The sequence below is a fragment of the Typopeltis vanoorti genome, chromosome 12, assembly GCF_054136105.1.
Source record: "Typopeltis vanoorti isolate ZY-2024b chromosome 12, IOZ_Tvanoo_1.0, whole genome shotgun sequence".
Lineage (NCBI taxonomy): Eukaryota > Metazoa > Arthropoda > Arachnida > Uropygi > Thelyphonidae > Typopeltis > Typopeltis vanoorti.
The window spans coordinates 24,991,092-25,016,115 of NC_143560.1; the positions used below are offsets into that span (position 1 = coordinate 24,991,092).

The window sequence follows — 25,024 nt, forward strand, 5'->3', positions numbered from 1 at the left end:
GATACAGCATTCCTATTATTGTTGTATCCCCCAACAATAGAACGGTTCTGTAAGTCAGCTTTGTTTCCATATAGTGTGAGCCAGACTATTAAAGGGTAGTGAATTAAGTGATCAACAGATGAATAATTTTTTCATTACTATAGCAGTTATTCCTAGATAGAATGCAAGTAGCACTTGGTGAAACACTGCTGAGATTGTGCCTAGTGTTTTTCACCACATGTATGGTGCACCCCCCCCCTCTCCCGCTTTCCCATTAAAACTTTGTGTGTGCTTTAAATCCTATCTCTCAAATATCATCTTCAAAGATTGTCATAGTCTTCCTTGCCACTACTCTTCCCCTAAAAGAAACCTTAGAAATAATTTAGGTTCTGAATTATTTCTGAGCTTTCTGCTTTATTCATTACCATGCACTTGGTTTATTTTACCAGGCATGTTAAACCTAACACTAGAATGAAGGCACTGCTATGTATCCTCAGCAATCATTTCAAGGAATATTTTCATACAAGGGCCTTGATATTGTTTTCCCACAAACTGACCACATGGCTTGCTGCGCTAACATCATGTTCACCAGTCTATCAAACAGCATAGATGTGTTTAAAACATTTTTATTATACCTTTAACAGCTTAGATCCAATTTTGTCTTTGAAAAAAGCAAACAATAATTGTCTGCTCTTCCTTGACACTGTACTCACTTGTTTGTCTTTTATTTTTTTTGTCTACAGGAAACTTACCTATGCTGGTAAGTACATAGTTATGGCTATCATCTTTCACACCATCACCACCACACCTCTGAACAGTATATTATTAAAGCATAAGCTCATAGAGGCCATCTGTTCAAACATACTGTACTCATCATCAAACTTCTGATGTACCATCAAGAAATATACAGGATACAATGATATAATTTCATGATTAAGTTTACATTATTGTTTGACATCCTATCAGTAATTTTCCATATTAATAAGTTTTGTCAGGACTCCAGTAGTAGATGTGTATTTCAGTTTTCTAATAGGGCATGTTCATCTACATCAATCTATCCAGATCTTAGTCATCCTCTGGGTCTTTTTCCTGACATTTTGGCATTAAACCCCTTTTTGCTAATCTGTTCTCTTTAAGTGACCATACTACCTTCAATTAGTTCTGCTCACGTGTTCTTGAAATTTTGTCACTCTTACACATTAAATGTTTTTGTGAATCTGTAGTGCATTTCATACTACCATGGGCAAGCTAAGGATTTTTGTTCTATTTTTTGTTAATTTTATATATAGGTAGCTCTCAATTTTACGAGTTCATTTGCTCCTAGTGTGCATTTATAAAACAAAAACTCATAAAGTGGAAATTCATTTCCCTTAGAAGTAATGTTAAAAACAGGGCCTGCATTCTTGGCAGTAAAATTTAACCATAGAAATGTTATATAATGATTGATAAAACAACAATTTATGCTTAAACTATAATGAGTTATAGTTTAAGAAATCCAAAGAAATGATAACATAGCCTTTAAAATCAGAGCACATTTTTGACTTCCTTCGAATGTGTTTCTCTGTACTTTGAAAAACGGTGCACACATTTGAAGTGCTTAGGCAATATTTCACACAATGATCTTTAAAGTCATTTTGGTTGCATGTTTACCTATGATCTCATATTTTCTTTCCAATGTTATTCTCTTTGCTGTTTTTTATTAACATCACTCTATGTAGTATTAGTTTGTTTTGGTATATTGAATGGTGTTGTATTAATAAGAGGATAAATTTGAAATAAGACAGAAAATGAAGAGCACCACAACCACTCTTTGTAATGTCAATATTTATGTTATGTGAATCAGTTAAGTGCTTCCATCTACCTAAACAGAATGTAATTTCTGTATTATAGCTATCTTTCATTCCTAACCACACACATAGGTGAGTGGTTTGAAATACCTGATTTATGAACGTTTTGCATTTATTGCAATTAATGTTCAGATTTTTGATTTTGTTAATTTTTGAAAAAATAACTCGTAAAAGGTAGAACTTGTAAAATGGGAACTGCTTGTATATACAGCAATCTCTTGATTAGTTCACCTCCGACTAGTGCATCATTTTTTTTTTCTGCACCCAAATTCGATTAGTGCACCTATATACATCTTAAAAATAAATGTTACAGATTTAAAAAATTTTATATCTATACATTTTTTATGTTAACTATTTTAAAAAATCACTCACCAGGATGGGATATTTAGTTACCGATTTAAAACATTTTACAGTTGTTTATTAATGACATACTACACTATTTCCATGTGCACTATGTTCCAAATTTATCACCAAAATTTATGTTGTCTGCTAATTACATAGCATTTTGATGAATATATCTCATGCCTCCTTTGCAATTATTTTCCGTACTTTTTTTTATTTTAAAGTATTTTACCAACCTTTATTCACGAGTAAAAGAATTAGTGAGCAAAAAAATAAGTGTGAAAAAGATTCAAAAAGTAATCTCATTGAAAGAAAAACTTGAAATAATAAAGAAAAATGAACAAGGCAAGTCTGCAGCAAAGACAGGACAAGAACAGAAAAATGGGTGAATCAACTATAAGAGCAATTTTAAGCAAAGCTGCTGAATACAAAGAGAAAGATAAGGTTGCATCAAGTTCATCATGTATGCAGACCACTCGAAATCAAAGTATTATAATGATTGAATTAGAGAGACTTCTTTCTACATGAATCAAAGATTGTAACCAAAAACGGATCCTGCTAAGCATTGACCTTATTAAATCGAAAGCATCAAGTCTCTTTGCAACCTTGAAAAAAAGGGCTATCAATGATGGAAAAGAAGAATTCCACGCTGGTGCTGGGTGGCTTGAGCATTTCAAAAAGAGGAATAGCCTACATAATGTTCTAATCATAGGTGAAGCTGCAAGTGCAAATAAGGAGGTGGCCACAAATTATCCAGAGATTTTGAAGAAAATTGTAGAAGGGGACTATTGTGACCAACAAATATTTAATGTCGATGAACCTGACCTTTTTTTGGAAGCGAATGCCTTCCAAGACTTTTCTGACCAAATCAGAGAAATCTTATAAAGTTGCAAAGTTGAATGAAATTACTGCTAGCAATATGCGAGCCGTTTGGAAGCACATTCTTCCACATTGTGTAAATGATTTTAGAGGCTTTTCAAATTAATCTAAGTTAATTAAATCTCATTATGAGAAATTGAGTGATTTTTCTGGGAAAGAGATTTCCCAGAAACAATTTGAAAATATTTTTCGTACAATCAAAGTTTTTAAGCATCAATCTTAGAGGCTGACCCTGATGAAGAGAGAAGCAGTAAAATTTGCAGAAGTAGTAGAAGAGGCGATAGGGCCATATTGTCAGTTGCATGACAAAAAGAAACAGAATGCCTGCCAAACTATGTTAGCTCAATTCTTTGTTAAGAAGAAGAATAATAAATTTATATTCTGAATATGTTTTATTGTCTTTCAGCTTCATGGTTTTCCTTTAACTATGCCCTGAGACATACTCTAATTCTCTTATTAAAAAAAAATTGAGGAACGAATTATGCTTTTTCCCATAGGTTATTATATTCGATTAGTGCATTTTTGATTAATGCACCTGTTTTAAAGAACACATTAGGTGCATTAATTGAGAGATTGCTGTATATATTTTTTGTATTTTTATTTAATATTTACATTTAAGAAACCTTACTCTAAGACACCAAACATGGAACTTTTGTCAATCTACCTCATGCCTCCAATAAGTCAGGGGAGGGGGTTATGAAATTCATTTCCCACCTAAAGATAATCACAAACATCCATGTCTACACTGAGATTTGACTGCAGCCTATTGGTTGGAGACTGGATATGCTAACCATTCAGCCAACCAGCTCAACAAACAATGGTAACAATTGTCAAGTTCCTTCCTAATATTTTAATTTTTAATATGATTCTGCTACATGGCAGTATCATATCAAAACTCATATCTGTGGCCTGTAGTGTTTGATTAGCTGCTTTATTTCTAACTCAGCTCTCAGATCCATTAGTTAAATTGGTTTCAGCACTGCTTATGTACTGATAGTTGAGTGTTTTTTGGCTAATTTATTTCTTATTCCTTAAAAATTATTCACTATACTCTTCTCTGAAAAATATAAAAAAATATACTTACTTCTACACTCTTCTTCAAAATCCAGATCAAAAAATTCCATTGTCATCCCTCACATCCAGGTCACCTTTAAAAAAAGAGTAGGAATTATTAAAACTTAAAACTTTCAAACCACCTTTTTTATATGCACATCTGAACTCTTCAGTGTGCTTAGAATCTGGGATCCCATGGTCCTTCAAATTGGCTACTTAAAAAATACATCCTTACCTAAACAGCTATTCAGGGGTTGCAGACTATCCATTGATTTAGATCATGGTCTTTATTATGTACATTCATATTTAAATCTGAAAGACTGTTTTTGAAATCTGTCACAGCTGTACAGCATTTCCCAACTTAAATAAATGTAGCTACTTCACATTACCAGAAATCTGGGAGACTATGTGACTAGCATAATAATCAATATCTTGTTGTGTTTGTAGAGGTTGCCACTTACTCTAGGATTGGGTTCATCTTGGAATAAAATGACTTTTTCGGTGTACGGTGATTTAGTTAGTCTCTTAGGGATTAGCACATTTTTCAGCTAAAAAAGATAAATGTCAGCCTGGGAACATTGTATTAGAAAGGAACAGTGGGGCACTTTGTGTCCAGGTGACATAGCACATATATAGCAAATAAAAACTAAATTTTGCATGCACAACCTTCATGTAAAGTTTTATCCAACTTTCAAATAGCTGGTATTAAAAGAGATGGATTCTGTATATTTTAGTGAATTTAAAAATTCCTCCTCCACTCCATCCGTCACAGTTGCATCTATGCCAAAATATATGCTTGGCTAACTATTGTTCAATGATAAAGAGTTGTCAATTTTAAAAAATTGTAACTTTTTTTGTAAAATTAATATAAATTAAGTGCTTGCATGTTCAGTTAATTGAATCAAGTAGACTAAAATTCAAGCATTTACATCTATATTTGCAATAAATTAGAAAATAAAAAATGTTAAAATACACAAATTTAAATGCTTATAAGTGTTTTGCTTCTGGTAAACTCACTTTAATGTCTTTTGTGAATTCTAGTATGATGTCTTGGTGGAACTCATTGCAGCAGGATTTTACAGAAAAGAAGTCTGGGTGAGAATGAAGGCAGTGACCCTTCAGTGATATTCTGGTTCCCATCTTGTACTTGTTCTTAAAATGATCAGTTAGTTCTTTATAATTGTCAGCAACTGCATTATCCCCAAACCCCTTCATTATATCTCTGAATGATATCCAGCTTCTGGTTCTGTTGGAGTAAGGTTTTTCAAATTTTTCCATTTCTTTAATATTAGTAATTTGAGGGCCAACATGTTTGGCATCTGAAATTTTTGAAAATCTGTTGGGGTTTACAATGCAGGTGCATTTTTTCCCCTCCAATGCTTTAACAAAGATTTTCATGAGACCCAGGTTAATATGCAGTGATCTCAGAAAGATTTTTTTTTTTTTTTTTTGAGATCATTGGTGGTGGTGGTGGTGGGGGGGGGGGGTCTATGTTTTTCTCTCTTTCTGATTAAAAAATTTTTTTTAGGAAAGCTGTGTTTTCTTTCAATGTGCACATAGCTTTAGAAGACTGCTTCATGCTTACTTGCTTGTGTGTAGGGTATAGGCCTCCCATCTACCTGTCTTGCAACAAAATACTTTTAAGCTTGTTTTTAGAACAGTTCACAAACAAGTGACATTCTTTCAGTTCATTAACTCCATTCCTTTCTCTAAAAAGGCCATTCATCATAACAGTAAAAATTTGTGTTTTGACAGTCTGTATACACAAAAATCTGATATTTAATGCTTCATGTCATTAGGCTCAGCAGTCTGTCATGACCAAGTAGGTTTCACACGAAACCTAAGTAATGTCACAACAAGACCAATAATAGTAGCTACAAAATCTGTTTTGTCTTTGCAGAAGTAAAACCTAAGTTTCCAAGAAGTAAAGCCCTTATGCATGTTCCTTGTGTCCCAGAGAGGATTTGAACATAGGTCTTTTCAGCCAGAAGGCACTGTTGATAATAAACTGAGCCGTGTAGGGGATAAATAAGACAACCTTAATTATTAGGTAGCTAATTAGATTATTAATATTGTTCTCAGACTAAATGTGATATACCTTAGTGGTAGATCACATTTAGTCTGAGGACATTAATATATTTATTTAATGGCTCAAATGCTGATTGGTTTAAAAGTGTTCATTTTTTACAATTCTTTGTGCAGAGATCTCTAGAAATCCTAGAATAATGGATGAATGTTACTAATCTGTGTTGGTAGATCCCCTCCCATCTGAAGGATCTACAGAGAGGTCACACAAAAATTCAAGATTCAAGGGTTCGTTCCCTTGAACCAGCTATACTTTTTTCCTTCCGAATTCATTAGCCAAGAAAAATGCAGTCAGCTCTTACAATGACAAACTCTGAAGAATCACATGAATAGTTTATTATAGTGGGCAGTGTGCTGTAGTGAATTTTTAGCATAGCATTGTATCTGTGGGAGTTTTGTTGCAGCTTTTCAGAAGTTTGTTATGGTGAGTTAATTTGTTATAACTGTGTTTGCTATAAGTGAGAATTAACTATGCAGCTCTAGTTTGCAAACAACTTCAACCTTTTGAATTAGTGAAAGTTTGGAATGCACTGGAGACTGGATGTCTCTTTTTTGATTAATACAGTAGTTTGGAGTTTCTATGAATAAGGAGGACAGTCATAGATCGTAAGGCACTTCACACTAATCCTTGTAGCTGGTGAAGAAGTTACTTTTGGAGAAGGAATTTATGGATGCTTGCAATGTAGTGGCATTTAAAATTAAATTTATTTAAAAAAAAAATTGTTTCTCCTTTCAACCCTTTTTTTAGATAAATTTTCAAAAGTGAAATCAGAAACATGTGCTTTGAAATCATTTTGTTTAAAATTAATTTTTTATGGACATTTAATTTATAAATTACTTTGTGCGTTGCATTCTTTGGACATACCGTCAGACAAACTTTTAGGATTATCATTATAAAAAAAATGTTAATTAACAGTTGACTCTTACTATAGGAAACTTACAGAGTCTGCAGGAATAACTTAGTTATAGTAGATAGGTCACTATTTGTATTTCTTTAGGAAAGAATTGCACTTAGCTTTGATTGCAAATTTTCTCACAAGTAGTTCATTACACTGGAATGAGCTTGTAATGGTGCTTGTTGTAATAACAATCATTTGTTTAAAGCATATCATCTGATCTTTTTAAGTAAATGTTAACAATATTAAATTAATAATTCCAGATACATAAAAGAAAGCAAAAAACTGAATGGTAATATTTTTAGTTTTAAGTTTTCAAATCAGTTTAAATAAACATCAGGTCTTTAACTCAGCTTAATATATTTAAAATACTATATTTAATAATGATAAAATTAAAGAGTAATGGAATAACACTTACATTAGGAAAAAATTATTTACTATTTGTAAAATTTTGTGCTAGGTTTCCAAGCCATTGTCAATACACTTGAAAAGAGATTTCCTAAAACAGATGCATTTTTTAAATATACAATGGCTAGGGAACCTAGCTGAAAATTCTACAAATATTAAGTAATTTTTTCCTAGCGAAGTTTCATTCTGTTACTCTATAATTTTATCAGTATGTCATCCACTTATGTTTCAGTATTTAGATCTAGCCATATAATTACATTGAATAATTACTGTTTCATATTATTATTATTAAGAGAGACTTCCGGTGAATCGGACTCATCGAGGAAGGTCACATATTACACACATCATCATCATACCTATTCTTGAATTCATTCACACTGCTTGCACTCATGACATCCAATGGCAATTCATTCCAATCCATGGCTCAAATGCTGATTGCCTTCATTCTCGGCTTCCAAGGATGCCCTCTCGTCCTTTCCCCACTCTCTATAAATTGAAAAATTCTATCAATTGAAATCCTGTATGACCCTTTCAGAAGTTTGCAAATCAATCATATCACCCCTCTTTTTCCTGTTTGCTAGTGTCTGCAGTCTACAAATTCTCAATCTGTCTTCATAATCAATATTCCACAATCCTGATATCATTTTTAACTTCCCTTTGTACTCTCTGCAATATATATATATATATATATATATATATATATATATATAAGAATCACAATGGAAACCAGGAGACCAGACCTGTGCACCATATTCCAAATGGCTAGGGAATTATCAAGGCCTTGTAAAGAGGCAAAATAACATCCTTATCTTTACATGTGAACGATCGTTTCAGCATTGCAATTATCTTTTGAGCTTTATTTGCAATCTTTGCCACATGGCCCCTGAACTTTAACTTAATATCTATTAAAACTCCAAGATCCCTAGCCTCATCGGTTTCTTCTAGCCTAATCCCACCAATATAATATGACATTGGATATCTAAACCAAAGTGAATGAATTTACATTTACTGACATTGAACTGACACTCATTTTCCCATGCCCAATTCTAGCCTATTAAAATCATGCTGCAAATACTGCATATTGGCAGCATTCTTGATTGCCCTACCTATCTTTGCATCATTAGCAAAGATAGGTTGGGTATTTCAAATTCTTCCCAATATCATTAATGTACAGATTGAATAACAGTGAACCAAGCACTGATCCTTGTGGTACACTCCTTGTTACCTTAAATCTTGTAGACTCACATCCTCTCATATACTACTTTTTGATATCTGTCAGCCATCCTCTTATCCATGCTGATATTCTATAATCCAACCCATTTTCTCCAATTTATGCAACAGTCTATCATGCTGTATTCTGTCAAAAGCCTTAGCAAAATCCAAATGTATCATGGTATATCCATTCCCATTGTCTAGTTCAATGGTAACATTGTTATAGAATGTGCGCAAGTTGCTAAAACATGACCTTCCCTTAGTAAACCCATGTTGTTAATTGCAAAGTAGAGATTCACTGTAAACCCATTTCTGAATGCGAGCCCTAACCAGTTTTTCCAAAATCTTCACCACCACTACTAAGATACTAATCAGCCGATAGTTGGATACATCGGTTCTTTGCACCACCCTTGTGCAATGGAATTACCATACATTCCTTCCATTCCTACAGAATCTTCCCTGTTCTGACACTCGTATTAAACAGCCTGGTCAAAGGAATGGCCAGTTCAGCTGAACACTCTTTTAGCACAATTACTAAAAGAGTGTTCAGCTCTTTTAGCAAATTCCCTCAGTCCCTATTGCTGAATTCTAATTCAATTTGTGTAACAGCTCTCATATCTCGTCCTCATACACCTGCATTTCTTCATCTAGTGAAGAAGTAACAGTGAGCTCAATGTTGCATACACCAGGTTGATAGCTTTTAACAAAATGGGTACTCATTAACCGAACAACCTTTTCTGCATCTGTAACCTCATGCCATCAGGATTTAGAAGAATTATTCTTTCATATTCATTCTTTCTTTTACTTGCAGCATATTGATAGAATTCTTGTGGGTTGTCTTTAGCACGGAGAGCCAGTTTCTTTTCATACTCAGACTTTGCTTTCTGTACAACAGTTGACTATTCCAGCCTGCTGCTTATAACATTCATAACGGACGTCATCCTTATGCACACAATTTTTCATTCGTAGGAAAAGGACATCATCCTTTTCTTACGAATCTCTTGCTTAACAAGATTACACATCCATTTGACTCCTGCTCTATTTATTCTTCGAACTCTTGAGACACATTCTGATATCACATCATTCAAGTGTTGTTTAAATGCTTCCCATGCACTCTCAATATTCTTTCCATCCAGCAACCGATCCCATTCCACTGAACTCAGTATACTCCTCAGTTGGTCATAATTTCCTGCTTTGTAGTTCAGCATGTAACCTTTTCTGAATGGAACATTCATAAACTTAGTCACTTCCCGAGTGAGTACTGCATGATCACTGTCACCAATCAGAGGCAGAATAGTTATGTCATTAACTGAAATGCCCTCTGACACTATAATCAAATATAACACTCTTTGCCCTCGAGTTCCTTCTGTCACATGCTGCTTGAGAAAGTTGTCTCTCAACAGCTCAAAAATTTGTGATTCATTTTTTCATCACTAGCAACCAATCCACCAGTTCTGTAACATCCCACTATGTAATTGATCTTGTTAGATTCCACCTCACACAAGATGGCTTCAGCCTCACCATGACATGAAATATTGTTAGTAGTGGTACTTCAATCATAGGTCTCGATTCTAGCTGGATTCAAGTCATCCGATATCATTAGCAGCCCCCCCCCTCCTATTATTATTATTACAGGCGACTCCAAGGAATCCTTAGGCTCATTGAGGGAGGCTCTAAACATCATGTCCATCACAACTATTCGACATCCACACAGTATCTATCATTCTTTGCCTTGAACTCATTTACTGTCATAGCATCCACAACAGACTCCGGCAGCTTATTCCACTCATTCACAACTCTAAAAGTAAAAAAACCCAGCTCTAACACCCTTACTAACCACACTCTTGCCCAGCTTCCATGGATGTCCCCCAGTCCCCCCACCACCAGTCCTGTTTTCAAAAATATCCTCTGAATTAATCCTATCGAAACCTTTCAGCAATTTGATTGTCTCAATCATATCTCCCCTTTTTCACCTATCAACCAATTTCTGCAACCCACAAATCTTCAACCTGTTTTCATAAGGTTCATTCCATAGACCTGCTATCATCTTGGTCACTCGCCTCTGGATCCTCTCAACCCTCCTCCCCATCAAGAAGAAATCTAGGTGACCAGATCTGGGCACAGTAGTCGAGATGGGGTCTTATCAAGGTTCGATACAGAGGAACAATAACTTGCTTATCTCTGCTCGTCAACAAAATATTCTTCAGCATCCAAGTGATTTGATGAGCTGATTTAGACACATTTTGCAATGTGTCCCCTAAACTTCAACTTCCTATCCACCAACACTTCCAAGTCCCTGGCCTCATCAATATCCTGGAGTACAGTTTGTGATATACTGCTGCTAATCTTTTCACCCCAAAATGCATAACCTTACATTTTGCCACATTAAATTGACATCCATTCTCCTTAGCCCAGACCTCCAATCCATCCAGATCATCCTGCAAAATTTTGACATCTTCTGCATTTACTATTGCCCTACCCAACTTTGCATCATCAGTGAACAAATTAACCGTTCTTCTCAGTTCCTTCCCTGTATCGTTAATGAACACGTTAAACAGCATTGGAACCCTGTGGCACACCGGTAGCCACAGGCCGTCTTTTGATCTCTACTCCTGAGTAAACTACTCTCTGGTATCTCTCCATCAACCACCCTCCTATCCATCTCACCAACCCTATATCCATTCCCATATGTTGCAGTTTACATATTAGAATTTCATGTGGTATCTTGTCAAAGGCTTTAGACAGGTCCAGCATTATCACTGTAAACCTATTACCCCCTTTTCCAGTTCAGCCGTCACTGTGTTATAAAACCTGAGCAAGTTACTGAGGCATGATCTACCCTTCACAAAACCATGCTTTCCCCCCATACAGTATCTCATTTTCATCAATCCATTCCTGTATTTTTCCCTTGACAACAACTCCTGATATGCTGATCGGTCGATAATTTGCAATAATCTTGGATCCTCCTTTATGCAGTGGAACTATTTTCCCCTCTTTCCATCCCTTCGGGACTAAACCAGACCCGAGAGTCAGATTAAACAATATGGTCAATGGCAATGACAATTCTTTAGCCGCTTCACATAAGACCCGTGCTGGTATACCATCCAATCCCACAGATGTATTCACGTTAAGGTTCTGTAATAGACTCTTGGCCTCCATTCATTCACCACAATTCCCATATAAACTAATGGTTCCTTCATTCCTTCAATATCACCACCTGGATGATATACTCTTGCAAAGTGCTCACTTAGTAATTCCACTATATCGACTGATTCGGTGACCCCGCCTACCATCACCATTCCTTAAAATCATTTTGCCGTGTACTGTTTTTCTTTTACTTGCAGCATGTTGAAAGAACTGTTTGGGATTCTCTTTAGCTTGCATGGCTAATTTTCTTTCATAATCCGCTTTTGCTTTTCTTACCACCCTCATTACTCTTCTGGCCTGCGCTTTACACCGTTCATGTACCTGCAGGTCACCTTTCTCCTTAAATTCCTTCCATAGTTGTTTCTTTTTTTGCCACTCAAGTTTAATAGTGTTATTCATCAAATTAACCCCTACTTGATTTAATATTCGGACTCTAGGTATACAGTCAGCCATAACCTCCTGCAAATGCTTCTTGACCACTTCCCATGCCCTATCAACATCCAGCCCTTGCAGTTTTGCATGCCATGGCACTGAACCAAGCAATCTCCTAAGCTTGTTATACTTGCCAGCACAGTAATTTCACATGTACCTTGTCTTAATCGAAAATTTCACACATTTAGCCACCTCCCAGGTCAAGACCCTATGATCACTCTCACCAATAGGTGGCAACATAGTCATATTCATTACAGTCAGATTCTCAGATGCCATTACTAGATCAAACACTCTCAAACCCCTAGTATTTTCCATTACATGCTGTCTCAGATAGCTATCTCTTAGAAACTGAAGAAAATCCAGTTCCTTCCTCACATGTGTCCTCTCCTCTTTCCAATCAATGTTACCATAGTTGAAATCCCCCATAATAATTACCCTCCTTCCACTCATTTCATCAATTTGTGTATGCATACTATCTCCACTGTCTATTCCATCACCTGGTCTATAGCAGCACCCAACTGTATATTTTGTTCCATTAGTCTCAATCTCACACCAAATAGCCTCAAATGAGTTCTTTTCACTATCCTGCAATACAACTTCTATTCTCCATGGCTGCAGTTCATCAGCTATCATCAATAACACTCCTCCCCCCATTTTATTCTCTCTGTCCCTCCTGAACATACTATACCCTATACATTCTATCCCACTAACTATCATCTTTTGTCAGCCATGTTTCACTGATGCCAATAACCTGTGGCCAGGAAGAGCCAACCAAGGCCAAAAATTCTTCCTTGTTCCTAATACTCCTGGCATTAGTATACATGAAATGCAGAGGTCAATTTGTCCCACCCCTATCTTGATGCATTATACTAACTATCCTATTCTGATTTCTTGTCCTTCGTACTGGCTCGGGCACATTACATACATTCTTACACTCAACTGCCTCACTGATGTTTCCCATAGTTTCCCTGATTTTGCACATCCACTCTCACTTCACTCAGCAACACTTTTTCCAGTCTTCGCACACCAAATCCATTCAAATGTAAGCCATCCATCTTGTACAAATCCTTTCGCCCATCAAACTCACTCCACACCACACCATCTGCATAACCTGCGCATAAAGTCATTTGCGATTATGGCCCTTCTTCTAAACTCTTCTCTGTCATACTGCGGCAACAGATTCACTATCCTAACTCTGTCACTCTTTTCTTTCGCTACCTCTAAGAATTCCTTTAAGTCCTCTCTCATATCAAATTTATCTCCTTTCAAATCATTCGTTCCCGCTACGGCTATCATTTCTTTCACCCTCTGCTTTTGCGCTGTAATACTCGCATCCTTAATTTTGCACCCGTATCCTCTCTCTCTCCTGCTTAAAAATACTATACCTTTGACACTCAATACCAGTTAGTAGGTCTGATTCTGATAGCCAGGTCTCACTAATACCTACAATTCGAGGTTGCAATATATTGACTAAGGCAACAAACTCTATCCCTTTGTTTTGTTTCTGCTACTCGCATTTGTGTACAGATATAATAATCCACTTGTTTGTTATTTTGTATTGTCTTATCTGCAGTTTGCCTGACACAGTTGGACAACTTGCAGAATCTCTATTCTCTAATTTCTTACACATGTAGACAACATCTTTGCACACATATTAGTGGAAATCTTCCAGAAGTCAATTCTTAATGCTGTACATAATAATCTAATGAGTGACTGAATTGGAAGACCTTTCTTTTGTCATGTATGCAGTTAATTGAAAATACACAGCAATCCGTGAATTATCAAACCACAGCAGAAGAATAATTTGTTTGTTGGATAATTCAAGAGTTCGATAACTGAAGGTACAAATGCATAAAATTATAACTGTAAAATTTTCCATCCCTCACATGGCATTTATTTGTTGCAGGAATTGAATTCTCTTGTGTGTGGGTGACAATGAAATGCAAGTGCACTCCCACATGCACAATTGATGCAATACAAGAAGTCATTTGACACACCAACCCATTCGAGGGTGAAGATTTGTTCATATGTCCGAGAAATCACTGAATTCATTCATCAGTTGCATCAGTCTTGGGACTGGTAGCTCAGCAGCAGTTTCCTCCATTCCGCTCTGTCATTGGCTTTCTTCTTAACCTCCTGGTAACTCCTCAAACCCATGCTGTCTTTGACTTGTTCAAGAAAGCTTTCCTTGGTCTGCCTCTTCTTCTTTTCCCCTCTATTTTGCCTTCAGTTATTCTTTTCACAAGTCCATCATGTCGAAGTATATGTCCAAACCACCTATCCCTTCTAATTTTGATCGATTTAATTAGAGTTCTTGTTTCGTTTATCTCTCTCAGGACTTGTTGGTTTGATTTTTTTTCTGTCCATTTTATTTTGTTCATGCAGCGCCAGCACCACATTTCAAAAGCCTCCAATCTTCTTACATCTTCTCTGCCTAGAATCCAGGTTTCACATCCATACAGTGCAATGCTCCATATCAGTGACTTTACTAATTTTTTTTTCAATTGTAGGTTGAGTTTTCCTGTTAAAATGCTTTTCATCTTAGAGAATTTGGCTTTTGCCTTGTCTTGATCTTATGTCTTCTCTTGTTCTGCCATCTTCTGTTATTAGGCTTCCTAAATATTTAAAGCTTTTCACTTGTTTTATTTGTTTCCTGCTGATGTCTATATGCTCTATATTGATAGGGATTTTGCCTGTAACAATGATTTTAGTCTTATCTGTATTGATTTTCATTTTATATTTTTCAAGGTTATTATTATTTAGTAATTCTAGCATTGTTTTTAACGTTCTTCTGTTTTCTGCTACAAGGGCTATGTCATCAGCAAATCTTATACACATGACTTGCTCACCAATGGTGAGCAAGTCACTGAACTCATACAAGCCTAAAATCATAACAAACCTAGCTAATGTTCATGGTAGTGTGAGTGTTAGTTGTATCAGAATCAATGTGATGTAAGTCAGGGATGGCCCACCTTTTTTTATTTTCCATGCATCGATTATTTTCACGTATAATTTCAGATGCATCATTATAGCTCTTGTATCCTTAAACATTTCCTGTAAAAATATGTTAATATAGATATATTTAATATAGACATGATATATTGATTTAATATAAAAACAGGATAAGCATTACTTAATGAGACTTTTCAGTATGTTTTGATTTTGCCAAACTTTTAATGTTTAGAGTTAAATTAGTTACTGAGAGTACCAGAGAATTCTTGAAATTTGAATCAGTCAATCATCAGCAAATTTTGTGTTTTAATCAATTTCATGGCTGAAAATGCTTGTTCACATCTGTACATTGTTACGAAATGAGAGATATAATTCTGGGCAAATTTTCTTAATTCTGAAAAATGCTCACAGGGTAATGAACACCAGAAATTATGTCAGAAGCATTTGAGACTGAGGGAAGTTCATCAAATTTCATGTTCAATAATGAATTTGTTTTCAAATCAATAAGATCCATTTGTATGTTACTAGGCATCTTCATGATTTTTTGTTCACTAAGCGTAAATGGGTTAGAAATGCAAGTATGCACTCCTCTTCTTTAGCAAAATCACAAAAACAACTTTCAACTGACTCTTGCAACAACCTGATTTTTTCAATATATTTTGTGAAATTGCCATTATCTTCAGCACATTCATTCTGCTCTTTTAAGTGCAGAAACTGGCTGAAATCTTCATTTTCTAACTGACAGTTTTAACTTAATCTTGAACCCATTAATATCATTCATTAAACTAGGAAAACGTTTGTTCTTGCTCTGCAATTTCAAATTTAGATCATTGAGATGGCTGGCAATATCAATCAAAAAATGCTAAGTTAAACAGCCAGTTGTTATCACATAAAAGGGCTCTTTTTCTCTTCTAGAAAATTATGAATAGTATTTTTTGGTTTCCAAAATTTACTCAGAACCTTCTCTGGAAAGCCAGTGCACCTCACAATGAAGAATGAGATCGCCATATTCCAAATCTAACCTTTCAATATTCTCTGAATTCTCTTCTGCTTAATCCTCTTGCTTTAATTTTATTCATGCATTTCATAATTGGTAACATAACATGCTGCAAATTTAACATTTTTCCACACAATTACTCTTGGTGTATAATGCAGTGATATTTTAGTCAAGGATGGTCAAAAGTTTTCAAGCAAAGTTGTAGTCCCACTGACTTTACCTATCACTGATGGTGCTTTGTCAGTACAAACACTGAGTATACTAGAATATCTACTTGTAGAATTTCTAGATGTGATTTTACTTTCTCAAATATGTAGGATTCTCTCGTTTTTTCCATGAAGTGATTCAAAAGACCACTAAGTTCTTCAAAAACGTTAAACTTATCATCAATTCTTCTTCTTAGAAAAATGCTTAACTGGACTACATTACATCTATCAGCAGGTTTGTCCAAAGCTAAAGCAAAAAAGTACAAGCACAGACAAGGTCTTTCAGTTGTTCAGATACACGAGAGAGTTCTTCGGTGTATCTGGTAACTGTTTGCTTTGACAGAGCAATTTTGCCTACCTTTCCTTCGACATTTTTTATCACTAAGGCATCGTGCAAATATTTGGAGACAAAGCTTAACAATTTCTTCTCCATCAGAGAAAGACTTCAATTTTTTGGCTAATGCTGAAGCAATTTCTTGGGACACTTCTGTTATTGCCCAAACTGTGATAACTTCTTTTAACAAACATATTTCACCTTTTTTTTTTTTTTTAATTTCTTCCTTTTTCTTAATCACATATTCTCTCCCTAATCCAGACCTGAGCACTAGCTTCAGTTTTCCTCCTCTTTCAGTCTAATGTTGTGTTTTATGGTGTCTGTTAAGATGATGGCTTTTATTATGCGAGAAAATGTTTTCACAAACAATGCCCAACCGTTTTTCTGACAGATATGCTATAAATAAGAACTCATTTTCCCACTATTTATTGAATTCACTGCTTCTGTTTCTTTTTTTTTTTTTTTTACTCATTTTCTTTTGCACTGTGCTGGCTAACTGAATGTAAAAACAAGATTTAATTTTCAAAAAAAAAAACTACAAATGTTCACAAAGGATGACCAAAGCACAACTCCATAGCATAGGAGTATCAATTGTAAACTGCTGACAACAACCTGCGATGCACTGCTGTTGCTAATGCTTGGCACCTCAGGATCAAACAAGTGAATGAGCAAAAGATGCACAAAACAAAACTCCTAAAAATAATTACTAAGTTTTACCTTTTTTTCTACAGATCATCATCATCATCAAATTCCTGCCATGTACCCTCAAGGGGTGTACAGGATATGACAGTACTACATGAAAAAATTACTTCATTACTAAACTTCCTATATCAGTTTTTGGTTAATACTTTTTACATAAATGGGCTTACTTTTTTTATTATCATTGGGGTCCAGTGTGCCATAGGTTGCTATTCCTGATGTAAGTAAAATTTTTCAGTATTTAAGACAAGCAGTTTAAAAAAACCATTCCTGTTTATATTAAGTACAAAGTCTGTTCATCAGTAATTCAATCAGTGCTACTATAATGAAGTAGGAAAGTACTTAATGCTTCCAAAGTGGTTGATAGGACCAGAACTGCTAAAAGTCCTGAGTAATTTTGTTGTTGTTGCTCAAAGCAACAATATCGGATTGCAACAAGAAGCATTCATAAAACTGTTCTGAAAATCACTTGAAATTAATTTTAAAAATATGGACAGAGAATTATTCTGCATTTTTATGAAGAAAGCTGTCTAAGTTTTGAACATGTGGAGGGAACCAACTCTAATCCATACGAGTATTAGGATGACTTAGTTTACCATCTGACAGAAAATTTTTTATTCATTTCATTAAGTATTAGTGAAGTATACTTTAATTGATTTTTATGTATGTTTGTACTATTTGTGGGAATGCTTGCCTCAATACCATTAAACTGCCAGAAAAAAGAGGAACTTTTTATAGATTATTTTTCCTTTTTTAGGTGACTTCAGATTTGAAGATAGTGTATATCACTTTTCACAATTAACACACATAAAGAGGGAGGGGGAAGAAGACGAAGAAAGCTAAATATAAAAAAAAAAAAAAGTTACAGATTAGCACTAATCTTCTTATGTTTTGTATTTCTTGTGGCTTATAGAAGAACCAGTGACTGTTTGCAGATATGTTTGTCTTTCTTTCTTTATTAGAAGAGTGTAAGATGGAAAGACATTTTCACTTGCTATATAGTTCCATTTATTTATGTAACTCCTACCACAAAAGTTTTATTTGTAAACCTATAGTATATTTATATCATGGATAAAATAAGGATTTTTTTTTTCTAGTTTTATTGATTTTATTTGATTTTTTGTATATTTTTTACATAGTCTGGAAATCCTTCCCTAGAGATCAAACCTGGAACTTATTCAAGCCACTTCAGGCCTTCAGTAAACAGAGCATTGGGCTTGCACTGGGTAATGAAATTCATCTTCCACCTAAAGACAATCACATTTATGCCCACAGTGGGGATTCAAACTGCAGCCTATTGGTTAGAGATCAGATACATTAACTACTCATCAAACCAGGCCAGCACACAACAATATTTTCTTTTGTAAAATTTGTAGGAAAAATTACTCCAAATTTTGCCCATATATTAGACTGATATAGACTGCTGATAATACAGGGAAGGAAATATTTGAGTTTTTACAAATAAAATGAATTAGGATAATAAGATATTTTATTACTCATTGAAAAAAAAAAAAACTTAAGGGATATTACATCCGATATTGTTTCTTAGCCGAATAAGAAACTCAAAGAGTTTCGTGCCAAATATAGAAACTATATGAAGTTCGGCGATTCCAAGCATAAGCAAATAGCTGGATAGTGCAACTGACCCATTTGGTAGTGCAACACACTGAGGCAACTCATAGTAAGGGTGGAGCAAGCTCCAATCACTATTCTTGGTATTTTACCCATAATGTGAACTTAGCTCCTAGGAGCTGTATTACTGTTCTACATTATGAGAGAAGGTCACTACCCAGACCGGTTTCAACCTTTATTGAGGTCTCATCAGTGAGTAGGTAGACCTAGTTAATACCAAGTTTGTAGCGAACAGAACTTACATACCCTACTATGAGAATTGCCAAGAAGGTGTCCTAATAAATTGCTAAATATATGAAGAGCCAAAGGTTTCAATCTGGCGACATGAACTTATATAAGTTAAGGGATATTACATCCCATATTTTTTCTTAGCCGAATAAGAAACTCAGAGTTTCATGCCAAATATAGAAACTATATGAAGTTCGGCGATTCCAAGCATAAGCAAATACCTGGATAGTGCAACTGACCCATTTGGTAGTGCAAAAACTTGGTATTAACTAGGTCTACCTACTCACTGATGAGACCTCAATAAAGGTTGAAACCAGTCTGGGTAGTGATCTTCTCTCATAATGTAGAACAGTAATACAGCTCCTAGCAGCTAAGTTCGCATTATGGGTAAAATACCAAGAATAGTGATCGGAGCTTGCTCCACCCTTACTATGAGTTGCCACAGTGTTGCACTACCAAATGGGTTAGTTGCACTATCCAGGTATTTGCTTATGCTTGAAATTGCCGAACTTCATATAGTTTATATTTGGCATGAAACTCTTTGAGTTTCTTATTCAGCTAAGAAACAATATGGGAATATCCCTTAACTTATTGTTAAGGGATATTACATCCCATTACATGTCGCCGAATTGAAGCCTTTGGCTCTTCATATAATTAGTAATTTATTAGGACATCTTCTTGGAAATTCTCATAGTAGGGTATGTAAGTTCTGTTCGCTACAAACTTGGTATTAACTAGGTCTACCTACTCACTGATGAGACCTCAATAAAGGTTGAAACCTGTCTGGGTAGTGACCTTCTCTCATAATGTAGAACAGTGATACAGCTCCTAGGAGCTAAGTTCACATTATGGGTAAAATACCAAGAATAGTGATCGGAGCTTGCTCCACCCTTACTGTGAGTTGCCTCAGTGTGTTGCACTACCAAATGGGTCAGGTGCACTATCCAGGTATTTGCTTATGCTTGGAATCGCCGAACTTCATATAGTTTCTATATTCGACATGAAACTATTTGAGTTTCTTATTCAGCTAAGAAACAATATGGGATGTAATATCCCTTAACTTAAATAAGTTCATGTCGCCGAATTGAAGCCTTTGGTTCTTCATATAATTAGTAAAAAAAAAAAAAACTAATTCTTTACACACCAAACTTGTGGCTTTTTTGGGGTTTATAAAAAAAGTACATAAAATATACATACAAATAAATGACTGCAGAGTTGTTCAAAAGCTGAAAAAATTGTTACATTCGAAATAAATAAATTCATCCTAGCAAGAATGCATGCGTCGGCTGCAGTGGGGATGCTGCATAGACAAAAAAAAAAAAAAAAAATTTTTTTTCCTAATCAGTAACCACTTTATTAATAAATAAATTTGCATATTAAAAAATTGCTTTATTAAAAATATTTTGCTGTCACCATGAACAAACACCAATAATAAAAGTTTCGTATCTCGCAGAAATAAATAATTGTCAGAAATAATTCTGACACTGCGTTAGATCACAGTGCATTTGTTTCGTGTAACGATAATTGAAAAAATATAATTTTCATATTTTCAACAGTGATGCTCATCATAATTCAGCCTTGTATTTATAATAACTATATGTTATTTTAACAAAATAAAATAAGATTTACAAAAAATAGTTCGCCCTCACCATGAACATGCACCAATAATAAAAGTTTCCTATCTCGTAGAAATAACATGTGCAAGCATACAATACGCTGCCTAAACGAGCAGTATCAGAATCACTGGTAATGTGCAATGAGAAGTGCAAACGAATATCAGCGCGACTAGCTGCAATTGACCTAACGTGATAATTCCGAGACTGCATTACATTGCAGTGCAATCTAAAACATTAATCGAACAATTCCAATTATTAACTATTCAATCAATATCAAAGCATAAGCTGTAACCTTTAACATGTTGTATTGCATTCATATAATGTTGTAAGCATTGTTATTATTTATAATTTTATTTTTTATTAAATAGTTTTTTTTTATTAATAAAATATTTTTTATTAAATTAAATTTTTTCCTTGGGGGTGCGGCAGTGTCGCAGTGCTTATGTATGAGCCGCCACTGGTCAGCTGTCACCTGGTAAACATTGAAGATAATTGAAATCTAACATGATTTTAAAACATCTAATGAGAAATTTCCAGATGTCATTCAGTACATGTTCTTGGTTTCTGTTAAGAAAGCCATGTAATTAGATAACTGTCATGGATTCTTTGAGAAGTCTAGAGAAAATATTTTCTTCTAAATACATCATAGTGGAAATATCCTGGTCTCTTGTATGGCTAGTAGTTGAAATATGGTGAGCCAGACCTGATATCTCCTTTCTTTTGTGCTCAATGTCTTTATGTTTCTTCTCTTTCACATTGAAACTATGGCTTGTCTATCTTACATAGACCAAACCACATGAGCATGGTTTCCTGTAAACTACCAGGCTGAAGGATTAAACGAGAATATAATTTTTTGGCAACTTCAATTTAATATACAACCAAGTGAAAAACTTTCAACAGCATGTTTTTGTTGTTAATTTTCTAAAGTTCGTAATTTTCTTTTGTCAATTAAGAACATGACATTTCATTATATTTTTCAAGTTCTGTGTTTCAAAATCAGCACTATAAACTGATTTTAAAACTCAGAACCCGTATCAAGTTTTGCAGTTTCTGCTTCCACTTCTTTATTTTCTGCAAACAAAATTAAAGGATTATTATGAATCTTTATTAGATTACTTGGAAAATAGAGATAAAAGAAAGCAGGGGATAGACAATATTTATCTCTTACTCAGAAATATAACAGTGTTACTATATTCGCTGTATTTTTTTTTTTTTTTTTTTTTAAGGAATGGACATAATGTCTAAATGTCCTGCAGAGTTCTTCCAACTGGTAATCCATTGCAACCTCAGTATAACCATAGCTTATAAAATTAGCAATTCTGTTTTCTCTTGTTGAGACCTTTAATAGGCTATATTCATAAAACTAATCTTGGTATACGCAATTTTTCAAACATCTCTTAATTATGAATAAGGCTTATAGTGTTGAGTTAATATTTTTAATATAATTTTTTTCTCCTTTGTTAGCTGGAAGTCATTCAAGCACAACTGGATGCACTGAGATAAAAACTACAGATGTTCCAAATTTTCTTATTAAGTTTTGATAACTGATCTTTTAACCAAATAGTATGTAATTTATGGATGTGTGTGTATTCAAATGTTACAAAAAAATAAAATTGCATCAAGGTTGTTATAATTTTAAATGTTACTCATTTTAATTAATCACTATTTTTTCTGCTGATGTAAACATGCAAAATTTGGAGTATGTACTAGATTTTTATAAGATTAACTTGCACAAGATTTTAGCAAACATGCATTTTACAAGCTACAACATGGCTTTATAGCCATTTTAAACTAATTGCAAACAGTGGAGATTGAAAGTTGGCTATAACAAAACTGCATCAAAATCACGTACTATAATTATCTACACTGAAAGCATATAATGATCATTTAATATGTCTAGCTAACAAAATAACAATATTTTGTTAGCTAGACATTTGTTATTGTTATTATTCATCCTCTCATGAATTCCTGGAGGCCAAGAACATTGTTAAACTGCTTAAAGGGAAAGGAAGCTCCACCTAATGTTTATCCTGACAGTTTGTTACTTCTAGATTTAATGCAATATCTCTGTGATATCTTGTACATTGCTTATACAGACAAAATCTATTTCCTCGTTTATTTATATAGTAAACTTGCATGTTATCATGAAATACCTAAGTCCTGATTGCATTATATACATCATTATAAATTCTCTATGTAAAAGAATAGAAAGCCACATAACACTGTCCAGAAATTGGCTATATCTTGCCATAAAGATGTACTTATCATATGCAGATTTATTATTAAGTTATGCATTAACTGTATATTTTGTCTGTTAGTAAAGTTCAAAATATACATTATTTCAAACTTTTCATAATTAAGTATGAATGAATATTAAGACCCTAAATATTTAAAGACTGTTGATGTGTGTATTTATACACTCAATGAACAAAACATTAGATGCTTACTAAATAACTTAAGGAAATTACAACGTACAATAGAATATACATTAAATTAAACTTTAATATATTTCCAATATTTCTGCAACATCACGTTGCCATCTTCATAGGAACTTACAATAAAGACACGTGCATGCAATCACTAAACACAGTAAATGAGAACGAAGCGAGGAAGCTATGGTTTTCCTAAAAGTCCTGATGGTGCCCCCTAGCGGGCTGTGTAGGTATTCTTGGCCATTGGGATGAAGGTCTCCTGATGTAAGCCTCCCAAATTTGGGGCAGTCTCATGTAGCCAAACTTGTTAAGGTTTGGCATGTTTCTTAGGGCTGAGGCTGATTCCATGAAGTCTTTCATATTTGAACTTGCTACGGTGTATTATTGTGGCTTTCTTCCACCATAATTCTGTGGCGTGTATCCAGAGCATGGTCTGCAAGACCAGAGTGGCTGTATTGGTGAAACCGGATGTAGTCCTTGTGTTCTGAAATTCTGATATTAGCTGTCCTGCCTGTTTGGCCAAAGTAGGACAACTTACAGCTGCAAGGGACCTGGTGTACACCAAGTAGGTCTAGGGGGAGTGGTTGGTCTTTAGTGGAGCAGATAAGGGATGCCAATTTTCTATACGCTCTGTAACAAGAGGTCATGTCATGTTTTTTTAAGATTTTCGTAATTTTTTCCGAGGTGCATCGGATGTAGGGAATGGTGATGACTTTAGGGTAATCCTTGTTGTGAAGGGGAGGGGGGGTTTACTGGTTTCAATATTTTTTTTAGGGGTAGCCATTGACTGAGAAATTGTTGAGGATGTGATTTAGTTCATTGGTTAGGGCACTGTCATTTGAACAGATTAGTTTAGCCCTGTTGTTTAATGTCTTAACAACTCCATATTGTTGTGAGGGGGGATGGTGGAATTGTTGGTGAATGTATCTGCCTGTATGGTTGGGTTTTCTATAAACTGAGAAAACCAAGGTTCCATCAGGCTGGCGGGTGACTAGTGTGGTCTAGGAAAGGGAGGCTGTTGTTTTCCTCTTTTTCCAGGGTGAACTTGATTCTGGGGTGTTGTTACAGACCATAGAGAAAATTGGCATCCCTTTTCTGCTCCACTAAAGACCAACCACTCCCCCTAGACCTACCTGGTGTACACCAGGTCCCTTGCAGCTGTAAGTTGTCCTACTTTGGCCAAACAGGCAGGACAGCTAATATCAGAATTTCAGAACACAAGGACTACATCCGGTTTCACTAATACAGCCACTCTGGTCTTGCAGACCATGCTTTGGATACACGCCACAGAATTATGGTGGAAGAAAGCCACAATAATACACCGTAGCAAGTTCAAATATGAAAGACTATTCATAGAATCAGCCTCAGCCCTAAGAAACATGCCAAACCTCAACAAGTTTGGCTGCATGAGACCGCCCCAAATTTGGGAGGCTTACATCAGGAGACCTTCATCCCAACGGCCAAGAATACCTACATAGCCTGCTAGGGGGCACCATCAGGACTTTTAGGGAAACCATAGCTTCCTTGCTTTGTTCTCATTTACCGTGTTTAGCGCCTGTGTGCACGTGTCTTTATTATAAGTTCCTATGAAGATGGCAACGTGACGTTGCCGAAATATTGGAAATATATTAAAGTTTAATTTAATGTA

The 25,024-nt window shown here is 35.0% G+C and overlaps 1 protein-coding gene across 1 annotated transcript in view; it reads left to right on the plus strand.

Annotated features, from left to right (window-relative positions):
- The window catches only part of Vlet (COMM domain containing 10 protein valette), an 88,917-nt gene extending 66,333 nt beyond the window's left edge, over window positions 1-22,584 (plus strand). The window contains exon 7 of the mRNA XM_090401690.1: window positions 22,409-22,584. Within this exon, the coding sequence (XP_090257816.1) occupies window positions 22,409-22,447 (39 nt within the window). The 3' untranslated portion in view covers window positions 22,448-22,584. The remainder of the gene's footprint in view (window positions 1-22,408) is intronic.
- The last annotated feature ends 2,440 nt before the right edge of the window (window positions 22,585-25,024 follow it).